The sequence below is a fragment of the Poromitra crassiceps genome, assembly GCF_964638095.1.
Source record: "Poromitra crassiceps genome assembly, chromosome: 4".
Lineage (NCBI taxonomy): Eukaryota > Metazoa > Chordata > Actinopteri > Beryciformes > Melamphaidae > Poromitra > Poromitra crassiceps.
In genome coordinates this window covers 14409853-14428581 of record NC_139626.1, presented here as the reverse complement: position 1 = coordinate 14428581, position 18729 = coordinate 14409853, and the positions used below count along the sequence as shown (strand labels likewise).

The 18729-nt window shown below is 42.5% G+C and overlaps 2 protein-coding genes across 3 annotated transcripts in view; both read right to left on the bottom strand.

The window, feature by feature from the left end:
* LOC310774727 (prolyl 4-hydroxylase subunit alpha-1-like) overlaps nucleotides 1–5416 on the bottom strand; it is a 24896-nt gene extending 19480 nt beyond the window's left edge. Inside the window, exons 1-2 of one of the 2 annotated variants that reach the window (XM_083634857.1) lie at nucleotides 5341–5416; nucleotides 1677–1797 (exon numbers count right to left, since the gene is read on the bottom strand). In XM_083634857.1, coding sequence (XP_083490983.1) covers nucleotides 1677–1697 — 21 coding nt within the window. In that variant the 5' untranslated portion in view covers nucleotides 1698–1797; nucleotides 5341–5416. The remainder of the gene's footprint in view (nucleotides 1–1676; nucleotides 1798–5340) is intronic. The other variant, XM_083634856.1, reaches the window with a different exon arrangement.
* Nucleotides 5417–5857: 441 nt separating this feature from the next.
* On the bottom strand, nucleotides 5858–15807 carry cox11 (cytochrome c oxidase assembly homolog 11 (yeast)). The gene is made up of 5 exons (XM_083635265.1): nucleotides 15719–15807; nucleotides 12575–12938; nucleotides 10262–10417; nucleotides 8270–8395; nucleotides 5858–7741 (listed from the first exon to the last, which is right to left on the bottom strand). The coding sequence occupies exons 2-5, from the start codon at nucleotides 12884–12886 to the stop codon at nucleotides 7553–7555; spliced, it is 783 nt and encodes a 260-aa protein (XP_083491391.1). The 5' UTR covers nucleotides 12887–12938; nucleotides 15719–15807; the 3' UTR covers nucleotides 5858–7552.
* Nucleotides 15808–18729: the final 2922 nt, after the last annotated feature.

The following is an 18729-nucleotide window of genomic DNA, read 5'->3' as shown; positions in this document are numbered from 1 at the left end:
CAGTCCCCTGGATGTTCTCTGCTCAGAAATGTGTAGGAAATATGAGGAAATTGCTGAAAATGTTCCTGGACTTTGTACACGCTTTAATGTTAGACAAAAGCACGATTGTCTTTTCGTTGTTAACTTTCGTTGTAATTTTCCATTTCTGATCTGTCATTCATATTTCACAATAGACTATGTTGCAATATTCAAGAAATTAAAAAAGCTTTCTTCCAATTACATAAAGGAAAATAGACTATAGAAATATGGAATAAGCCTAAATGAATAACTTATAACTTAAAAAATACTTCTGAAGTAGAAAAATATGTTTAACAAAATCTACTCAAAACACAAAGATCTCTCTGTGCCCAGCTACGCTCAGGTACCTTGCCTCTTGCCATAGAGACAGGCAGGTTTTGTGAGGAACAGAGACTTTGCCTGTTCTGTGATTTAGAACAGATTGAAAATGAGATTCATTTTATGTTCTTCTGTCCTCTGTATGATGAATTTAGACATGTGCTTTTCGAAAAAAATGAGCTTGTTATATAATGATTTCTTTTATTTGGATGATTACAAAAAACTTGAATTATGTTTTAGAAAAGGAGCATTCTATACAGCCAATTTTATTTCTAAAGCCTGGGAAAAGAGAAAAAAGATGCTGTCTATTTGATTTGAGTTCTATAATGTGTATATGTTAGTGCATTATGTATGCTAGAATGTATATGTACATGTATATATGTGCATACATACTGTGTGTATATATGTATATATATGCATACATACTGTATGTTTTTGTTGGATTGTTTACACACCATGCAAGAGTGTTGTTTTTAGTGTCTTATAAGCCCATGCATGACACTTGAATAAAATATCTATCTATCTATCTATCTATCTATCTATCTATCTATCTATTGTTGTTAACGCTTCGTCTCTTTCATGCAGCCTGCGGTTTATTTGAACTCCACGGCACGTTAGGCACTTCCTCCTTCAGTTCAGCTCAGTTTGGCTGAACTTTCAGTCAGGAATGATATCCGGCACTTCCTCGTGCTTGGGAAGCTTCTTTTATATTATTATTGTTGCAAAAACAAATCAGTTAGTAGAGATACAACAATACACAAGAGCAGACACTGAGTAACAAGAAAAGGACAAAAGAAAAGTGTTAGAATATATAGAATGTATGTGAGAGTCTGTGTGTGTATATGGGTTTGTGTTACATGGGTAGATGAGTGATATTGATCGTGAAATGAATCTATTGTTTTTAATGCCTTTCTGTTGCAACGTACTCAGATAGTAGATTAGAAGGTGCCACTGGGATGTGGAGTGCTTTTTTCTGTCTTTCCAGTTCAGGAGGATTGTCTTGGCGATGGTTAAAGAAAGCAGTATGGGCTGTTCATATTTCAGTGGCGGTTGGGACGCCTAACATAACAACAAGAAGTAGGGTTGTCAAAAGTATCGATAGTATCGAAAAGTATCAATACTGAACATTTGAATCGGATACAATACTCATTTGCAACAGGTATCGATTTCCTACACATTTTGCAGAGAACATCCAGGGGACAGCAGAGAAATGATATTCCCTACACATTTCTCAGCAGAGAACATCCAGGGGACAGTGGAGAACATCCAGGGGACAGTGGAGAAATGTGGCCTACAAATGAGTGTGGGAACAAAGATGGAGCGGAGATGCTTGAACTCACCGATGGAGGTGAAGAAGTCATGGTTGGGGGCGGAGGAGGAGAAGGGAAGCAGGAAGCTGTGCATCAACAGCCAGCAGCAGACAACAGTCTGGGCCATCTCACCACCAGACTGTACAGCAAACTGCAGGGAGAGACACCAGAGGGGGAGAGAGAGAATCAGCACACAGACAGACATGCTGATGATGACGAGGCTGATGATGATGGAGACACCAAAGCCATCATTCAATATCCCAAAGAAACAGAAGTCATAACTCAAAAGTACTTGAAAATGTCCCTGTAGGTTATTCCAGGCCACTTTCATACGTCCTCCACCCAATCAGTAACAGTTTAGATGATTTAATTCCCAGCGTTTCATTCATGGTGTATCTGTATCGCTCCTATCTGTCCAGATGTGTCATGTCTCCAGCCCCCCACCAGGTCAGGCTGTATCGCTCCTATCTGTCCAGATGTGTCATGTCTCCAGCCCCCCACCAGGTCAGGCTGTATCACTCTTATCTGTCCAGATGTCTCATGTCTCCAGCCCCCACCAGGTCAGGCTGTATCGCTCTTATCTGTCTAATGTCTCAATTTAACTCAAATCAACTCTCAATAATTGTCAATGGTCCAGCAGTCACACTCAGCACAAAGAATAGACTGACAAACATTGATTTACATTTCAAGGGCTCCTGATTTTCAACCAGCTTTGTGTCATGACAAAACCAGTAGTATGCAGGGCTATGCAAATGAACAATGTTTAACTTCCGGTTTTGACTCTGAAGAAGACGCTGCTCGCGTCGAAACGTCAGTTTTTGTACCTTATTAAATTTGTTTGCCAGTGATTTCGTGTGCTCCAGTCATGTCTACCTTTCCAGTATTCTGTCCTCGTCTGAGAGCACTGATCTCCCCTTGTGGAGGGGCTGTAGCGCAAGAGATTCCTTCTACAATGTTTAACTTCCCTCCATCTTGCCTGGACCAAGAGCTCCCGGTTCATTCACACAACTTCCTGCTCCAAATGATCTCATATAGGTCTGGGCAATATATCACTAGCATGATATGAGACTAGATATCGTCTTCGATTTTGGATATTGTAATATGGCATAAGTGTTGTCTTTTCCTGGTTTTAATGGTTGCATTACAGTAAAAAGTGGTGTAATTTTCTGAACTTACCAGACTGTTCTAGCTGTTCTATTATTTGCCTTTACCCACTTGGTTATTACATCCACATTTACTGATGAATATTTATCAAACAATCTCATCGTGTAAACATTTTGTGAAATCACCACGTTACAAAATAATATTTAGCTTCGTAGAAATGACCAAGATATATCGTTGCATCGCCATTCAGCCTGAAAATATCCAGATATGATTTTTGGTCCATATTGGCTCGCCCCAAATGTCAGAGTGATGTCATTTAGTTAGACTCAGGAGCAGTTCCCCCCCCCCCCCCCCCTCAATATTTTATTTTCTACTTTTTTGAATAACACACAAACAAGACAAACAGGCTCAGACACAGGGGGAAAAAACATACATATCATCAACAGTTGAGTCATCAACAGGAGCAGTTTTTTGCCATGGTGTCACTTACTGTCACTATCACTCTCACTAGCACTATCATTATTGCTCCCTCTACCTTCATTAGCACAACTTCCTGGACCAAATGTTCATTCATTTGCATATTTGCATAATACTACTGAATGTGATTTTCTAACGATACAAAGCTGATTGAAAATGGGCAAAGTGGTCCTTTAACTACATTCAAGTGAGTGAAACATGCCCTGTTTCTTTGGGGAACAACATGTATTTTCGGGGCTTTCATGTGTTTTTGGCATGAACGTGTATGTAACGTTCCATCTGTTTTTAGTTCCGTTTTGGGGTTTATCTCCATGCATACAAAAAACAAACAAACAAACAAAAAATCTAAGAAAACCTTGTTAGGGGGAGGAACTCTCCCTATAAGGTTAGGTTCCCATAAGGATCAGCCTCTCTCCCGCAGCTGTCATTGCACAGCCAGGGTCCCCAATCTTTCTCATGTCAAACACCCCCAAGTGGAGACCTTTTGTCGGACCCCCAAGTGGAGACACTTTAGGTGACATGTTTATAAAGCTGTTGTCCCCTGAGAAGGGTTTTGTTGTGTCTATACTGTCAGCGAGGAGAAAACCAGAGGCATGTATGATTAAAGTAACTATTTGTTTACATTCCCTCAGAGTAACTTCTCGACTATAGTGAATGTAAACTGATAAGATTTTTTTTTTTAATGACGTTGCATGACAGTGACGCTATTTGACCTTTTTTATGACCAAATATAAGTATTCTGCGTTTCCAGTGCTCTAAAGGCAGAGTGACACACCAGAATTACCCAAAATAGTAGAGAAACTCCGGGGAACGTTATGAAGAATGAATTTACAACTTCATTTCACAATAAAATGGATACATAAAACATGTTGAGAAGATCACATTTCATTGCAGGTTATGGGATAATATCAGATTTTCAATAAAAACCCAATAGCCCTGGTAACTCAAGACACAGGGAGTTCAGGAATGCACTTTTAAACTACAGAAAAGACCCATCTTACATGAAGACAACACCAAATCATCTCTTTTAAATCCACCCTTCCTTTGCCAACTGCGATTTGCCTGCAGCAGACAGAGAAAAGGTCAAATTATAGCAGGCAACTTGTCCTGACATAACCCACTAACGAGGAATGTCTAAACTGGGAGTTTTTACACCCTGCCACGTCCTCCCCCTCCCAACTTGTGCGTGCGAGTGCGTGTGGGTTTGTGTGTGTGTGTGTGCCTGTGTGTGTGTGTGTGTGTGTGTGTGTGTGTGTGTGTGTGTGTGTGTGTGTGTGTGTGTGTGTGTGTGTGTGTCATTCATTGGGGTTAATATGAAGCGTTTATTTTGCTGAGGTAGGCACAAAACCTTAAAAGACAAACTTGAATCTGCTGAATGGTTTCAAGGAAAAACCCTGCCCTCAAACCACAAGCTTTCCCGAAAGTATTTGAACGCTGTCTGATCTGTCCACATTGCTGGGATGCCTAACTAACATTACTGTACTGTACTGTTACTGTAAAGAACGTGGCACACCAATTAAACATTCTACAACAAACCCAGTTGTTTGTTTGGTGTGTGCCATGGGGCTGTCTGTCCTTGTTTGGAGATGTGTTAATTGGTCAGATTACATGTTCAATCCTTTAGCTCCATCAATCAAGCGTTATCCAACAACTGTCAACGGCAGTTTGGTAATGCTTGATTGGGGCTACAGTTTGTTTACAGTCACACGTTAAAAAACAGTTGAAACTAGCTCAAAGTTGGGCCTGCTGGGGCTATTTATTAGCAAGCAAAACAATCACGGCTCTGTCCAGGTTTCCCCACCGGGCCCAGTTCACATTAAAACATTTTTCTTGTCAAGAAGCAACGAAAAGATCGAATATAAAGCAAGCAAACAAAAGCAATGTTTTAAATGACAGCCGACCCAGCTGATATCCCGTTGAAAACACGCTGGCTAATATAACGGTGCTCAAACTGGCAGGCAGCAGGCAGTATGAAATAAGTGTTGGAAACAGCCGAGGACATTTCCAGATAGAGTCAAGCGAGACTGTACCCCTGCAAGACAGCCGCTTCATCATAGTCTTCACTAAACACACACAACACATGATAAGACATGATAACAAACAAACATTTTACCGTATGTATGTATCGCTGTAGCTCGGTTGAATTCCTAGCAACGTTATGTAGTTCACCACCAAATCCGCGAACCCCCTTACACTAGTGTCAAGCTAGTAGCCACAATAGAGCATACGAATTCCGGCCCTGACCTTCAAAATAAAGCCTTCCCGACAAAATGTGTTGAAATCTACGGGTGGGAAGCCGGATGTGAAGGGTATGTGTGCCTCCCGTGCTTCCCATGCTCCCTCCCTCTAAAATACTACTCTGTCTACATGGGGTAATGGTGCACTCTTGTGGCCGAAATGAGTATTACAATTTAAAAAAATGAAAAATGAGCCTGTCCTCCTCCGCCCCCCTCTCCTTCAAACTTCATGGCGGAGGTAAACATCCCACTGATCTGGACATATGGATTTGAATTACCCTGGTAGACTGAACTGTCAAATCGTTACAGCGGATCAACTTCTTCACAACACACAAATACAGACTATTTACAAGTATTCATAAATGCAAATACGGTAGCTGTTGATTTTTTTTATTACTGTAATAACATCTGACAATCAACACATCTGAATTTGTAAGTGCACTCGTATGATGTCATGAAACAGAGTTCTGAAACAGACATCTGTCTGAAGAAAAGCGTGAGCTTGAAATGTTACACAGGTACAATAAATTAGCTAAATGGGAACTTTTCTTGTACTACCCACATGAGTTTGTGGGTTTTTCTCACTTTACACACACGCATGCACACACACACAGTCTCCTCTTCTGATATCACTCCTAAATTAAATAGGAGCAGCTGATATACTGTCTGTCATTCAGAGCCGCAACATCCAAATATTGACTCCTGTTATTTATCTTCCTTTTAAATATGAGTCCACGTTGCTTCAGCTTCTTCTGCAGAAACTCCTGACCTGCTAATATAGCTGCAGTCAAACTGAGTAAGCAATCCACCAAATTTACATTGTTTCTATTTGGGGAAAAACAAGTTTTTTTTTGCACCTATCAAAGTTCCTACCAGGGATGATGGGCATTATAAGTCATTTAACTACTTGCATCAAATTATTGTCGAGTACGAGCAGCAAAAAAGGTAACAATATGGTCAGAAAAAAAAAAAAAAAAAAAAAAATACGGGTAGGGGTCCGTGTCCGACTGGAAGACACACCCGACTGGAAACACACTAGCAAAACCAGAGTTTGGCTAACACTAAACAGTTAATTTCTTAGGCTATTGGCATGTAAGAATACCTATTAGAATCTAATGATAGAGCAGGGGTGATCTGTGTACGGGCTGTTCACAGAGCTGCTGTTGCATGGACAAAGAGCTACCTGGAGCGCTTTTTGTGAGGAGAAATAAAAAGTGCATTATGATGATGTCACATGACGTTATCTTAACAGCTGCTAGCTCATTCCCCAGCTGGTTGGCTCTTCTAGCAGACAATACAGTGTTGTGAAACAAAGGCTTACCAGATATTTCCATGTCCAGTGCAATTCATACTGCCTTTATGATCGCTGTTACAGTAACACAGTAATGTTACATTCACTGATTACAACAGGCATGTCCAAAGTCCGGCCCGGGGGGCCAATTGCAGACCGATTGTAAGCGGCCCTCGGCTTGTCTCAAAATATACTCTATGTGGCCCTCCACACAGTATTGGTTAATCAAGCAAGTTCACTTTGCGTTTTCTCCGTTCACCTAATGATGACAGCATCATACAGTTTGTAGACAAGCACCAAGTAGGAACTGCACAGGTGAAACTAATGTTTTCAGATGGTAAACAAAATCCTTAGAGTACAATTGTTAAGTCATTTTTTTAATAACCCATATGATGCGAGAAGCAGGTATTTTCACATGATCTAATCTGGCCCTTAATCAAAAAAGTTTGGACACCCCTGGATTACAACTTTCTCCATATTTGTTGTTGCTATGGGAAACGACAGTGGTGCCAAGTAGTTTTGAATGCATAAAGTATTGAATGAGTTGTATCAGGCCAATGTTACGGAGAAGCGTGTCTGTCCGTCTCGTTTGCATATTCTCAAAAGAAAACAGAAGAGCCTGTTTTCACTGTCTCTACTGTAGCCTCTGTCTTCATGTCCTTCTCTCACCAGAAAGGATGTAAGAGATAAAAGTGCATCTCCAGTTGCTGATGCAGTACAAAGTCTAATGGAAGAGGCTGCGGGTGTTCTGGCGATACGGTGCGGCCCGGGTGGGTCTGTCAGTCGCTGCAGTCGGGTCAGTTGTAGCTGTATCCGGGCAGAGGGAGCGTCTGGCCCTCCTTGGCCTCAAAGAAGGTGTAGGACAGGGTGATGGTGTCGACCCGGGCCATCCTCGGGTCCTCGTCGAACTCCGGGTCGATGTAGAAGAACACGGGCATGTCCACCTCCTCGTGAGGGTTCAGACGCTGCTCCTCGAAGCAGAAGCACTGTGAAAGCAAGACGGAGTCACAGAGTTAAAGTGCAGCTTAAATATTCCATGAAACAGCATCTTGACTTCCTTCAGTTGATGAGCGTCCTGTTGAAACACGGGGGCGGGACATAACACAGGAAGGGCTCATTCAAATGCATAAACCAATAGATACAGTCGGTCACGTCACGTTGCTTCCGTGTGTTAGAGCCCTGCATTCTGGCCCGAGGCCCGGCCCCCGACTTTCACGTCACTAGCTAGGGCCTGGGCCTCCCCCGCCCCTCCCCTTTTTTGCTTTTTGGTATCCAACTTCTTTCTAGATGCCATGATGCCTTATGTGAAATATGGGTGCTTCTTCCGGTGTAATCCTCCCCACCCCCCCCACCCACCCATTACGTTGCTGACACAGACACAACATACTGTAGCCCATTTACTACTTCTCCCCTTTTCTTCACACGGCGAGGTCTACAAACTGAACAGACTGCTGTGAGTTTTGGATCTGGACACCAGAAAGCCTCCAGACTGAAGTGTGACCTCAGTACTCTACCTGGATCTTGTTGAAGTACTGTCCAGCGTCAAAGGGCACAACGTTGTAGGTGGAGATACCAATCACCGGCTTATCTGTGGGGTTCTTGGCTCTGTAGAAGGCCAGGGCCGTCTCTCCTGGCACCACCTGCAGAACGTGCACACACACAGCCGCACACGCACACGCGCACACGCACACACGCACGCACACACACACACACAAACACACACACACACACACACACACACACCTTAACAGGATAATTCTTGCCTTCATGTATCTTTTATTTATAGATTTGGGGGCGAAGAGGGATTTTTATGTGGAAACTTGGCATTTGAACAAAGCTTGTGTTTGTAATGATGGAGCCTCCAGTGGGACCGTCAGGGTGGGAAACAAAACAATTAAGACAAATTGTAGAGAAAACAGGAGCTATGATGTGAAATAGAAAATAGTATTAATTTAGCAATATTTGGTATGCAGAATATCCATGACAGAAACCTTCAGAATGGAAACTCAGGGCCTAAAATTCGGTGCAGGATTGCGGGTATTGTGCATATTTTCGGCAATTCCCGCAGATTTGGAATTTATAATGCCGGAGAAGTCCCGCATTAGTTTGTGTGGCCGTCCGATGTAGTCTATATGTTAAGCCGACGGTGCGGAACGAACGTTGCTGAATACAGACGACTGGTCGGACACAATACACAGCGAACTTTTAGCTGTTAGCGAACGTTAGCTCAGGCAGCGGTTTTATAGCCTCCCCACTCGGCAAGCAAACCACTTGTTGTGACCAAACATCCCCGCATTCAAAGCACTTGATACTCCCAGAGCTAGCTAGACTTTAAGTTTGGGAACTCCTGCCATATAAAAAAAAAACCCTCATGCGTTACCCGAAATTAAACATCCAGGGTTTGTGTCTGTCGGTGCGGTGGCTCAAAAAACAACTGGCTAACATTACGGTGATAACCTGGTGCTGGCGTTAAACTGAGGGCAGGGTAAGTCCCTCTATAAACCCTAATATCTGTGTCGTTTCACCTTTGATTGAAAAATGCTTCCACCTGATTAAAGAAAACATGAATGTGATATTATTGACTGATGCCCTGTTCGGTCATGTATGGTGTAGTTAGCTAATCTAGCTCTATTTTGGACCAAACAGGGGCTTGAGTTGAGCTATAGGGGAGCTAGCTGCTAGACAGAGCCATGATCTGTTTGGAGACCAATAAGGAAAACAAACAGGTTTACATTTACATAAAAACATCAGTCAACATCAGATAATGCATTTTCTTTAATCTGGTGGAAGCATTTTTCAATAAAAAGTGAAATGACAGATAATGGTTTAAAGTGGGACTTTCCAAGCCTGCCCATTCACTTCAATAGAACTGTCCGCAATGCAAAATTCGAACAGGTTTAGTTGCCAGTAACGTGACAGTAAGAAAGGCAGCTGTAGTCAGCAAAGATGGATGATTTAATACTCCATAGCTCTGACCTAATCAAATCTAACTGACATCACTATTGTGAACACAAAACAAAGAACACTTCTGATATAATATATGAGTAGTAACGTGTATTACGCAATACAAAAAATAAAGGCTTTGATAGAACTGAAAGCCTATGGCTCCTAGTCTGCAGATAAAACACAATGACAAAAGCCATAGTAATTTAGACTCAGGTGTGCATAAACTACAGGTTAAGAACTTCCTTTTTTAAATACAAAAATGTGAAATTATTATCGCTTATCGGACAGGAGAAGCAGATATGTCGGTTATCGTATTGGCTGTTAAAATCCCCCCCAAAGTCTATAAATCCCTCCTATCTGAAGAACATAAGGGGGAATCAGGGGGAATCAGGGGGAATCCGGGGGAATCCGGGGGAATCCCCCCCCCCCCCCTCAGTTTGCAAAGTGAATTTTAGGCCCTGAAACTACAAGAATGTACTGGGAAAAAAACTAAGAGGGTTGGAGGCTCAGCTGTGACAAACACAGACGTGAAGTCACATATGAGTAAGCGTTCTACTTACGTAGATCTCCGTCTGCTGCGGTCGGAAGTTCCACTGCATGCTGGCATGCGTGTCGGCGTTGAAGGTGACCTTGATGATGCGGTCCTTCACCCGCTCCATCTTCTCCACCTGATCGGCATCATGTCCCGCCACCGCCATGCCGCCCAACCCCGACGCCTTACACACACACACACACACACACACACACACACACACACACACACACACACACACACACACACACACACACACACAATGTTCAAGTTTCTGTTTCCATGGGGGCCTGGATCGAACTCCTCACTTTAGTTTGGGCATGCTGCCATGTTGAGAGGGGAGGGGAGGTTCATTGCTATGAACTATGGGAGCAGTATCCAGTAACTATCCTAGTTAAAGTGAAAATTTATTTTATTTTTTAAACATGGTCCTAAATCATACATTTTAATTCAATGATCAAATTGATTTATTGCCCAGCCCTACTCAGACAGGCCCTGTTCAAACCTGGTATTAACATGTGTCTTGGGTGATCTGATCACAAGTGGACAGATCTAAATATGTCAGTTCACTCCTGGCAGAATGCGTCTCCACATTCATCTCGAGTAACCACTTGTGATTGGATCTCACTTCCCCTAGGGTGTGCAAATGCCACCCAGACAGGCCACTGGCGCACCCAAAAAAATGGGGTAAAAAAAGTGTTTTGTTTTGTCTGCAAAACACATGTCAACGCTGTCATGCACTGTGTCCAACTGTCCGCTGCCCTATGTGCCCCGGAGCATCATGGGAAACTAGTTAAGCTGTCGTCCACGTAAAGTAAACAAATGCACGCACGCACAGCAGCAGCAGCAGCAGCAGCAGCAGCAGCGCCAAATCAGGAAGACATGAAACAAAGCTCGCTTTTAAGCTTTTTCGGCAAAGGCAAGAAACGACGAGGAAGAAGATGACTCGTCGTCACCCTCCCCCTCAACAAGTGCGGATTGTAAGTGCACCCGTTCCCGCACCTGTATTGGTGGTGTACAGTGGAGAACAGACAGATGATGATGAAGAAGATGATGCAGCCGAAACAATGACGTTAACAGCGGGGAACGCAGCCAACAACACACCGGAGGTTTGTGGCCAGAGGACACTGACGCTACAGATCTCTCTGCAGTAGACGAACATGCCAACCAAATTTGCGTTCTTTCCCGACTAGAACACTCATTGGAAAAAGTAGGTGAGACTTTTTTGAGATACTAAACAAAGTGGTTTTACATGTTGCCAAAAAATACAATTTAATTGACTGCTTCTACCTGCTAATAATGAGTGCGAAAAGGAGCAAACAACACACAAATATTCCTCTAAATCTGGTTTGAAAAGACCCAATTTTTTTTTGGCGGCGGCCTGGCGGCCGCCACCAAATGGTCCGCCCCCTGGCACACCCTGGCTTTCTGTGGCACACCCAATGAGCCGAGTCTGGCTACGCTACTGGAATGAGTACATACTTCTGCTTACACAGAGGACGTCAGTTGAGTAGGCGGTCCTTAATGTGTCCTGAGGACACAAATTAATTTGTACACATACATATAAGAATGTGGTCACATGCGGCCCAGACTACCTCCGAATGTGGTCTGAGCGATCGGGTCTCAATGCGTCTTGGATGCGTTTATGCCTGTACTTAAAGCTGTCCACGTGGGATCAGATCATCCAAGACGCATGCTAATACAGGTCCAAGCAGGGCTTTTTCCTCGCGAAAACTGTAAAACGAATTAAATCTAACTACTCTCACATTTGTTCCCATAAACCCTGTGGCATCCTGCTAGCCCTTAATAACAGCAAATATGCATAAAACATAAACTGCAGCGTAGAGGCCGGCACAGGCCAATCGTGATGATCTTGTTTGTTTATGGTAATTTTACTAATGCCTCAAAATTACTGTGGTGATGATTTACTGATGTTAAGTTGCTGCACACAGCACTTTTAAGTAGGGTTGGGTACCGAAACCCGCTACCACTACGGTACTACCGGGACCTTTCCAACTGGTACTACCAGTACCGAATTACAACGCAGATTTAGGTGCCTCATTTAGGTGCCATGCCCGAGCTGCAGAGTGAAATATCCGCCCTCCGGTGATCCAAAACTGGCGTTGCCCGCATCTTCACTGACATTATTTGGAGTGCGTCACTTGTAATCCTCTTGAAATGAAAAAATATCTACTTTAAATTTGAAAAAGTATCGGTTCATGCACCGGTACAGTTTTAAAAGTATTGTTTTAGCACCGGTATCAGAAAAATACGAAACAATACCCATCCCTACTATTGAGAGAGATTTCTTACGTGTCCCCCCCCCCCCCCCCCCTCTCACCTGGCAGTAGAGCCTGTAGAGCGGCACAGCGGCGTACGATAGGCCGATCATGCCCACGCCAGCCGCAGCGATGTACGTCAGCACCGTCTTGTTCCTCGTCTTCCACTCCTCCTCCTGGCTCTGCCTCTTGCGGTTCTTGACGCCCCGGCTCTGGGTGTTGGAGCGCAGAGGGAGCCTCCGCCACAGGAAGCGCTGAGCCTGAGAGTGCCAACCCCTGGAGCCGTCACACCGGAGCGACCGGGCACACCGTACTAACAGCAGAGCGCTGTTACGGCTGCAAAGGGACTCTCGTCCCAGGAAGGGGAGCAGCATGGCTGTCAGTGTAGTAGGACAGCTGATCCTGGATCAGTAGAGGGTAACTCACCTGGTGAAGGACAAACACAGTCAGTGAACTAATAAGCTTTATAGTAATAAACTTTATTTAATTACACTTGTCAAAATAATGTTAATAAAATAACAAAGTGCTGTACAGTCAGTGCTAACTAAAGTGCGGTAACAAGTGCTTAATAAAGTGCTGTACAGAAGATTAAAAGAAGGCTACAAACATAATAGACCAAAAACTATAAAGCGATGACAATAAATATAGCATAACAAGGAATGGGACAAGGCTTTTGCAAAATAAAATATAAAGTTTTTAAGGATTAAAATGTGCTATTAGGGGGGGGGACTAAGTAAGATTTTTACATGTTAACGTCACACCGTTTGATGTGGAGTTGCATATCAGCAAATGTCCCATGCCTCACATGGGACAGTAGCTTTTTTAATTATTATGAGCCAGTCTTCAATTTGGTGGGCATGCAAGTCTCCAAGCAGCACTTATGTCAATTATAAATAACTAGGAATCTTGTGCGCTCGATTCCTAGGTGGAGACTCTGGACTGACCTGACAGAGACAGACAGACACGGCCCCCCCACCTAGGCGCCATCGTGCGGTGCAACTGTGCGCCATCGGCTCATATACCAGGAAGGATTTATTACATAACTGATGATGACATCACAATTGTTCGAGTGACATTACTAATGACATCACAATTACTCAAGTGACATCACTGATGACATCACAATTGCTCAAGTGATATCACTGATGACATCACAATCGTGACTGACACCCCCACTAAACCCATTTTAACTACAGCATGTGGTCTGTGTGTGTGTGTGTGTGTGTGTGTGTGGTATTCCACCAAAAATATACCAATGGAGGGCATAGCAGGTAGCAGCCATAATCTCTGCTAAATTGTGAAAATTGAGTGACATTTAGCTAGTGTTCTTTTGCAGAGCACACACACGCACGCACGCGCGCGCGCACGCACACACACACACACACAAACACACACACACACACACACACACACACACACACACACACACACACACACACACACACAGAGTTAATTCTTAAAAGCAGCTGGTAGCATTTATTTGCCAACTTGGTAACACTTTACAATAACGTACACAAATCCTATAGTAGTTACTGATAAACTAACCATTAACTAATCGCCAGTTAATCATTCGCTAATGAGAAATTTGGCATTAGTTTATCACTAGTTAATCATAGTTAATGAGTAGGTAGTCATTAGTTAATGATTAGTATCTAATTTCCTGAGTAGAGTAGTTAATCAGTACCTAATGATTACTAAATTTCAGCTCGTGAATAGAGTAGTTAATCATTACTTAATGATTCCAAAATGTCAGTGCGTGAATGTATTAGTTAATCATTAGTTAATCATTAGTTAATCTTTTTGTGTACCCTATTGTAAAGTGGTGCATCATACTCAGTAGTTTATGAATACTGAATCATTACCTGTCCATTAGTTACTCTTTTCGCACCCTAATATAAAGTGAAAGATATCCTTATCAAATAAACACTCCCTCCAGGTGAGATTCGAACCCTGAACCCCAAGATTGTTAAATTGTAAGTCTGGTTCTCTACCATCTGAGCTAACCAGCCTGTTGCTTGTTCGAGCCATACTATTGAATGTAGAGCCTGAGACCAAGTATTATAGTTTAAAGGTATATTCCACCCAAATACTACTTTCTGTCCAAGTACTTACAAGTACTTAGACATAAGTAGTATTTGGCTGAAACATACCTAAGTACTTGGACATGAAGTAGTATTTGGATGGAATATACCTTTAAAACTATAAGTATTTGGAGAGAAGGTAGTATTTGGGTGGAATATATCTTAAAAACTATAAGTACTTGAACAGAAAGTAGTATGTGGATAGGACATAATACTTAGTCTCTGACTCTACAGACCTATAGTATGGCTCTACCAAGTAACAGGCTGGTTAGCTCAGATGGTAGAGAACCAGACTTACAATTTAACAATCTTGGGGTTCAGAGTTCGAATCTCACCTGGAGGGAGTGTTTATTTGATAAGGATATCTTTCACTTTATATTAGGGTGCGAAAAGAGTAATTAATGGACAGGTAATGATTCAGTATTCATGAACTACTGAGTATGATGCACCACTTTACAATAGGGTACACAAAAAGATTAACTAATGATTAACTAATGATTAACTAATACATTCACGCACTGACATTTTGGAATCATTAAGTAATGATTAACTACTCTATTCACGAGCTGAAATTTAGTAATCATTAGGTACTGATTAACTACTCTACTCAGGAAATTAGATACTAATCATTAACTAATGACTACCTACTCATTAACTATGATTAACTAGTGATAAACTAATGCCAAATTTTTCATTAGCGAATGATTAACTGGCGATTAGTTAATGGTTAGTTTATCAGTAACTACTATAGGATTTGTGTACGTTATTGTAAAGTGTTACCGCCAACTTTTCCGTGCTGTCTAGTGTGTAATAGCCTCTCTTAGACTGAAGGGTCAACCAGCTGTCAAATTTAGTAGAGCACCTAGCTCCGTTAGAACTGGAGCTAGTAGAGCAACTAACGTTAGCATAAAGCTAACGCTAGCTATAAGAGGCTACTTTGTCATCACAGTAGCTCCTTTTAGGACTTCGTCTCGCCAAACATGACACAAGTCCTAAAAGGGGCTATCGTCACAGCTAACAGTAGCTAACGAGCTTTAGTTTGATAACAGTATAGTTACGGAATAACTGGAAGAACAAAGTGACTACCTGACTGTCACCCAGTTTACTGAAGTTATTTAATATTACCTTGAAAAGGCTGCTACCCCCGTTGACTTATTCCACATTCACCCTTGGACGACGGCGGCATAAACAACACACTGCAGTTTACACATGAGCAAAATGATAACAATTGTGTTACAGCCAACTGGTTCCCCTTTCCCTACACGCTTGAAAACAAAGGTTCCGGTTATTATTATGTCTTCTTCTTCTTCTTCTTCTTCTTCTTCTTCTTCTTCTTCTTCTTCTTCTTCTTCTTCTTCTTCTTCTTCTTCTTCTTCTTCTTCTTCTTCTTCTTCTTTAGTGTTTTATGGCGGTTGGCAACCAACTTAAAGGTGCATTACCGCCACCAACTGGACTGGATTGTGGAACTGGGGATTCAAAACGAAACAAAACAAACAAAACCAAAACAACTACTCTTAAATTCTTGTGTCTACCCCAATTTCTTTAAGAAACTTAATAACATGCATATAAATGCTACCTGCTGTTTTCCCTAATAAACCTGGCAACGAAAAATCTTGATGTTTTGCCATTCTCAATGCCTGAAACATAGAATTCCTTTCTTATTTCCTACAGTGTAAAAGGATATGTTCAACAGTTTCTGGTTCGCTACAGTGTATACATTTCCCATCAGGGTGCTTGCCTATTTTATGTAGGCTAATGTATGATTGAGAGCTGTATGACCTATTCTTAAACGGGTGATAATGCTTTCTTCCCTTCGTTTCCAACCCACCCTCCTTCCAGCCCCAACCTGCCTTTGTATGTTATATAGATGTCTACCAGTTTCTTGACCATCCCAGTACTCCTGCCATACTGACTGCACGTACGATTTAATGAATGTCTTGACTTCAGCTTTACTTAATGGAATGTTTATATCTACCTGTTTGATTCTTAGTGCTTGTTTGGCTAAGATATCCACCTGCTCATTCCCCTCCACACCAACATGAGCAGGGACCCAAAGGTAGCGTGTAGCTATATGCCCTTCATTCTCCAACCTGTACATTATATTGAATATTTCATTGATGATATCTGTTCTGAACGCTGATCTGCCAGATTGTATGCTTTGTAGTGATGAAAAACTATCAGATGCAATAACTGTGTTGTTTCTTTCTCTCTGCTCCACCCACCTTAATGCTAATATAATTGCCAATATCTCCGTTGTGTATACTGAAAGATGGTCCGACACCCTTTTCTTAATACAAATCTCACCCTCTGGAATATATACTGCTGCCCCTGCACACCCGGTTTCTGGATCTTTGGAGCCGTCTGTAAATACAAACACTGAATCTGAATAATGCTGTTCAAAATAGCTCTGGACTACATACCACTTTGGAATTTTCTTTGCCTTGTCCTTTAATACCTGCTGAATGTTGAGGTCTACCTTCGGCAAGGGGAATAACCAGGGAGGAATCGAAGATATTGCAACTGTGGGGCTATATTGTAACTTACCCAATCCTATATGTTCTGCCTCTCCATTACCAACCCGTCCAAAACTTGTGATATTTGACTCATTGTGTTCCCAACAGTCCTTCAAAATGCTCTTGGCAGGATGTGTGTCACTATGACCCTGGAGATGAACCCAGTATGCCAGCATTAACTTCGCCCTCCTAATCCTCAGAGGCATGTCTCCCATCTCCACCTGCATTGCTGCCACTGGAGATGTTTTGAAAGATCCACTGCAGATTCTCAACACCTGAGCTTGTAACGACTGTAATTTCTTGAGGTTTGACTCTGCTGCTGACATGTAAGCTACACACCCATAATCAAAGACAGATCTCATGAGTGCCCAGTATATATTTTGTAGTGATGTTCTACTTGCTCCCCACTCCTGTCCAGACAAACATCGGAGTATGTTGATGACCTTTTGACACTTAAGGTCCTTGCACATAGAGTCCGTTTTTTCGTCCGAAATTGACGCACGAAAAAAATAAAAATACGACCTCATTTGTGTCAATCATCATTGACACACCGAGTCCGACAATTACGTCCGTCATTTAAGTTTTCGGACGAGGTTCGATTTTCTGCGTTTTTCCGCATCCATGAAATCGTTTTGACAGGTTTGACCACCCAGAGCTGCCGTAGTGTTGCTATTCACAATGAAAAATGGCATCTGAGAAGTTAATTCAGTTCGTCTCCCAGCACAAAGCATTTTATGACAAAGCAGGAATACAGAGATTCAGAATTAAAAGACAGAATGTGACACAGACGCGGTGTGTGTGTGTGTGTGTGTGTGTGTGTGTGTGTATGGGGAAGGGGAAGGGGAAGGGGGGGGGGGAGGAGAGAGACAGAGAGCCCATCAGACACACTGCCAGTTGTGGATCAATAGGATCGCGGTAGTTTTCTTTTCGTTGCGAATCTTCGCAACGAATATTGTATAATTAACGCATCGGACTCAGTGGGCAAGGTATCTGTGCGTGACGTTTTTTTCCCGGATGACGGATTAAAAAAACGCAGCGAACAATTCGGACTCTGTGTGCAAGGACCTTTAAGGTCCTTGCACATAGAGTCCGTTTTTTCGTCCGAAATTGACGCACGAAAAAAATAAAAATACGACCTCATTTGTGTCAATCATCATTGACACACCGAGTCCGACAATTACGTCCGTCATTTAAGTTTTCGGACGAGGTTCGATTTTCTGCGTTTTTCCGCATCCATGAAATCGTTTTGACAGGTGTTTGACCACCCAGAGCTGCCGTAGTGTTGCTATTCACAATGAAAAATGGCATCTGAGAAGTTAATTCAGTTCGTCTCCCAGCACAAAGCATTTTATGACAAAGCAGGAATACAGAGATTCGGAATTAAAAGACAGAATGTGACACAGACGCGGTGTGTGTGTGTGTGTGTGTGTGTGTGTGTGTGTGTATGGGGAAGGGGAAGGGGAAGGGGAAGGGGGGGGGGGAGGAGAGAGACAGAGAGCCCATCAGACACACTGCCAGTTGTGGATCAATAGGATCGCGGTAGTTTTCTTTTCGTTGCGAATCTTCGCAACGAATATTGTATAATTAACGCATCGGACTCAGTGGGCAAGGTATCTGTGCGTG

Bases quoted from the DNA above. Each gene is read 5' to 3' on its own strand.
- cox11 (XM_083635265.1), bottom strand. From the start codon at position 12,886: ATGCTGCTCCCCTTCCTGGGACGAGAGTCCCTTTGCAGCCGTAACAGC. The intron at 10,418-12,574 runs GTGAGAGGGGGG...TGTGTGTGTAAG, and splicing joins TCTACAGGCTCTACTGCCAG to GCGTCGGGGTTGGGCGGCAT. The intron at 8,396-10,261 runs GTAAGTAGAACG...CACGTTCTGCAG, and splicing joins CGCAGCAGACGGAGATCTAC to GTGGTGCCAGGAGAGACGGC.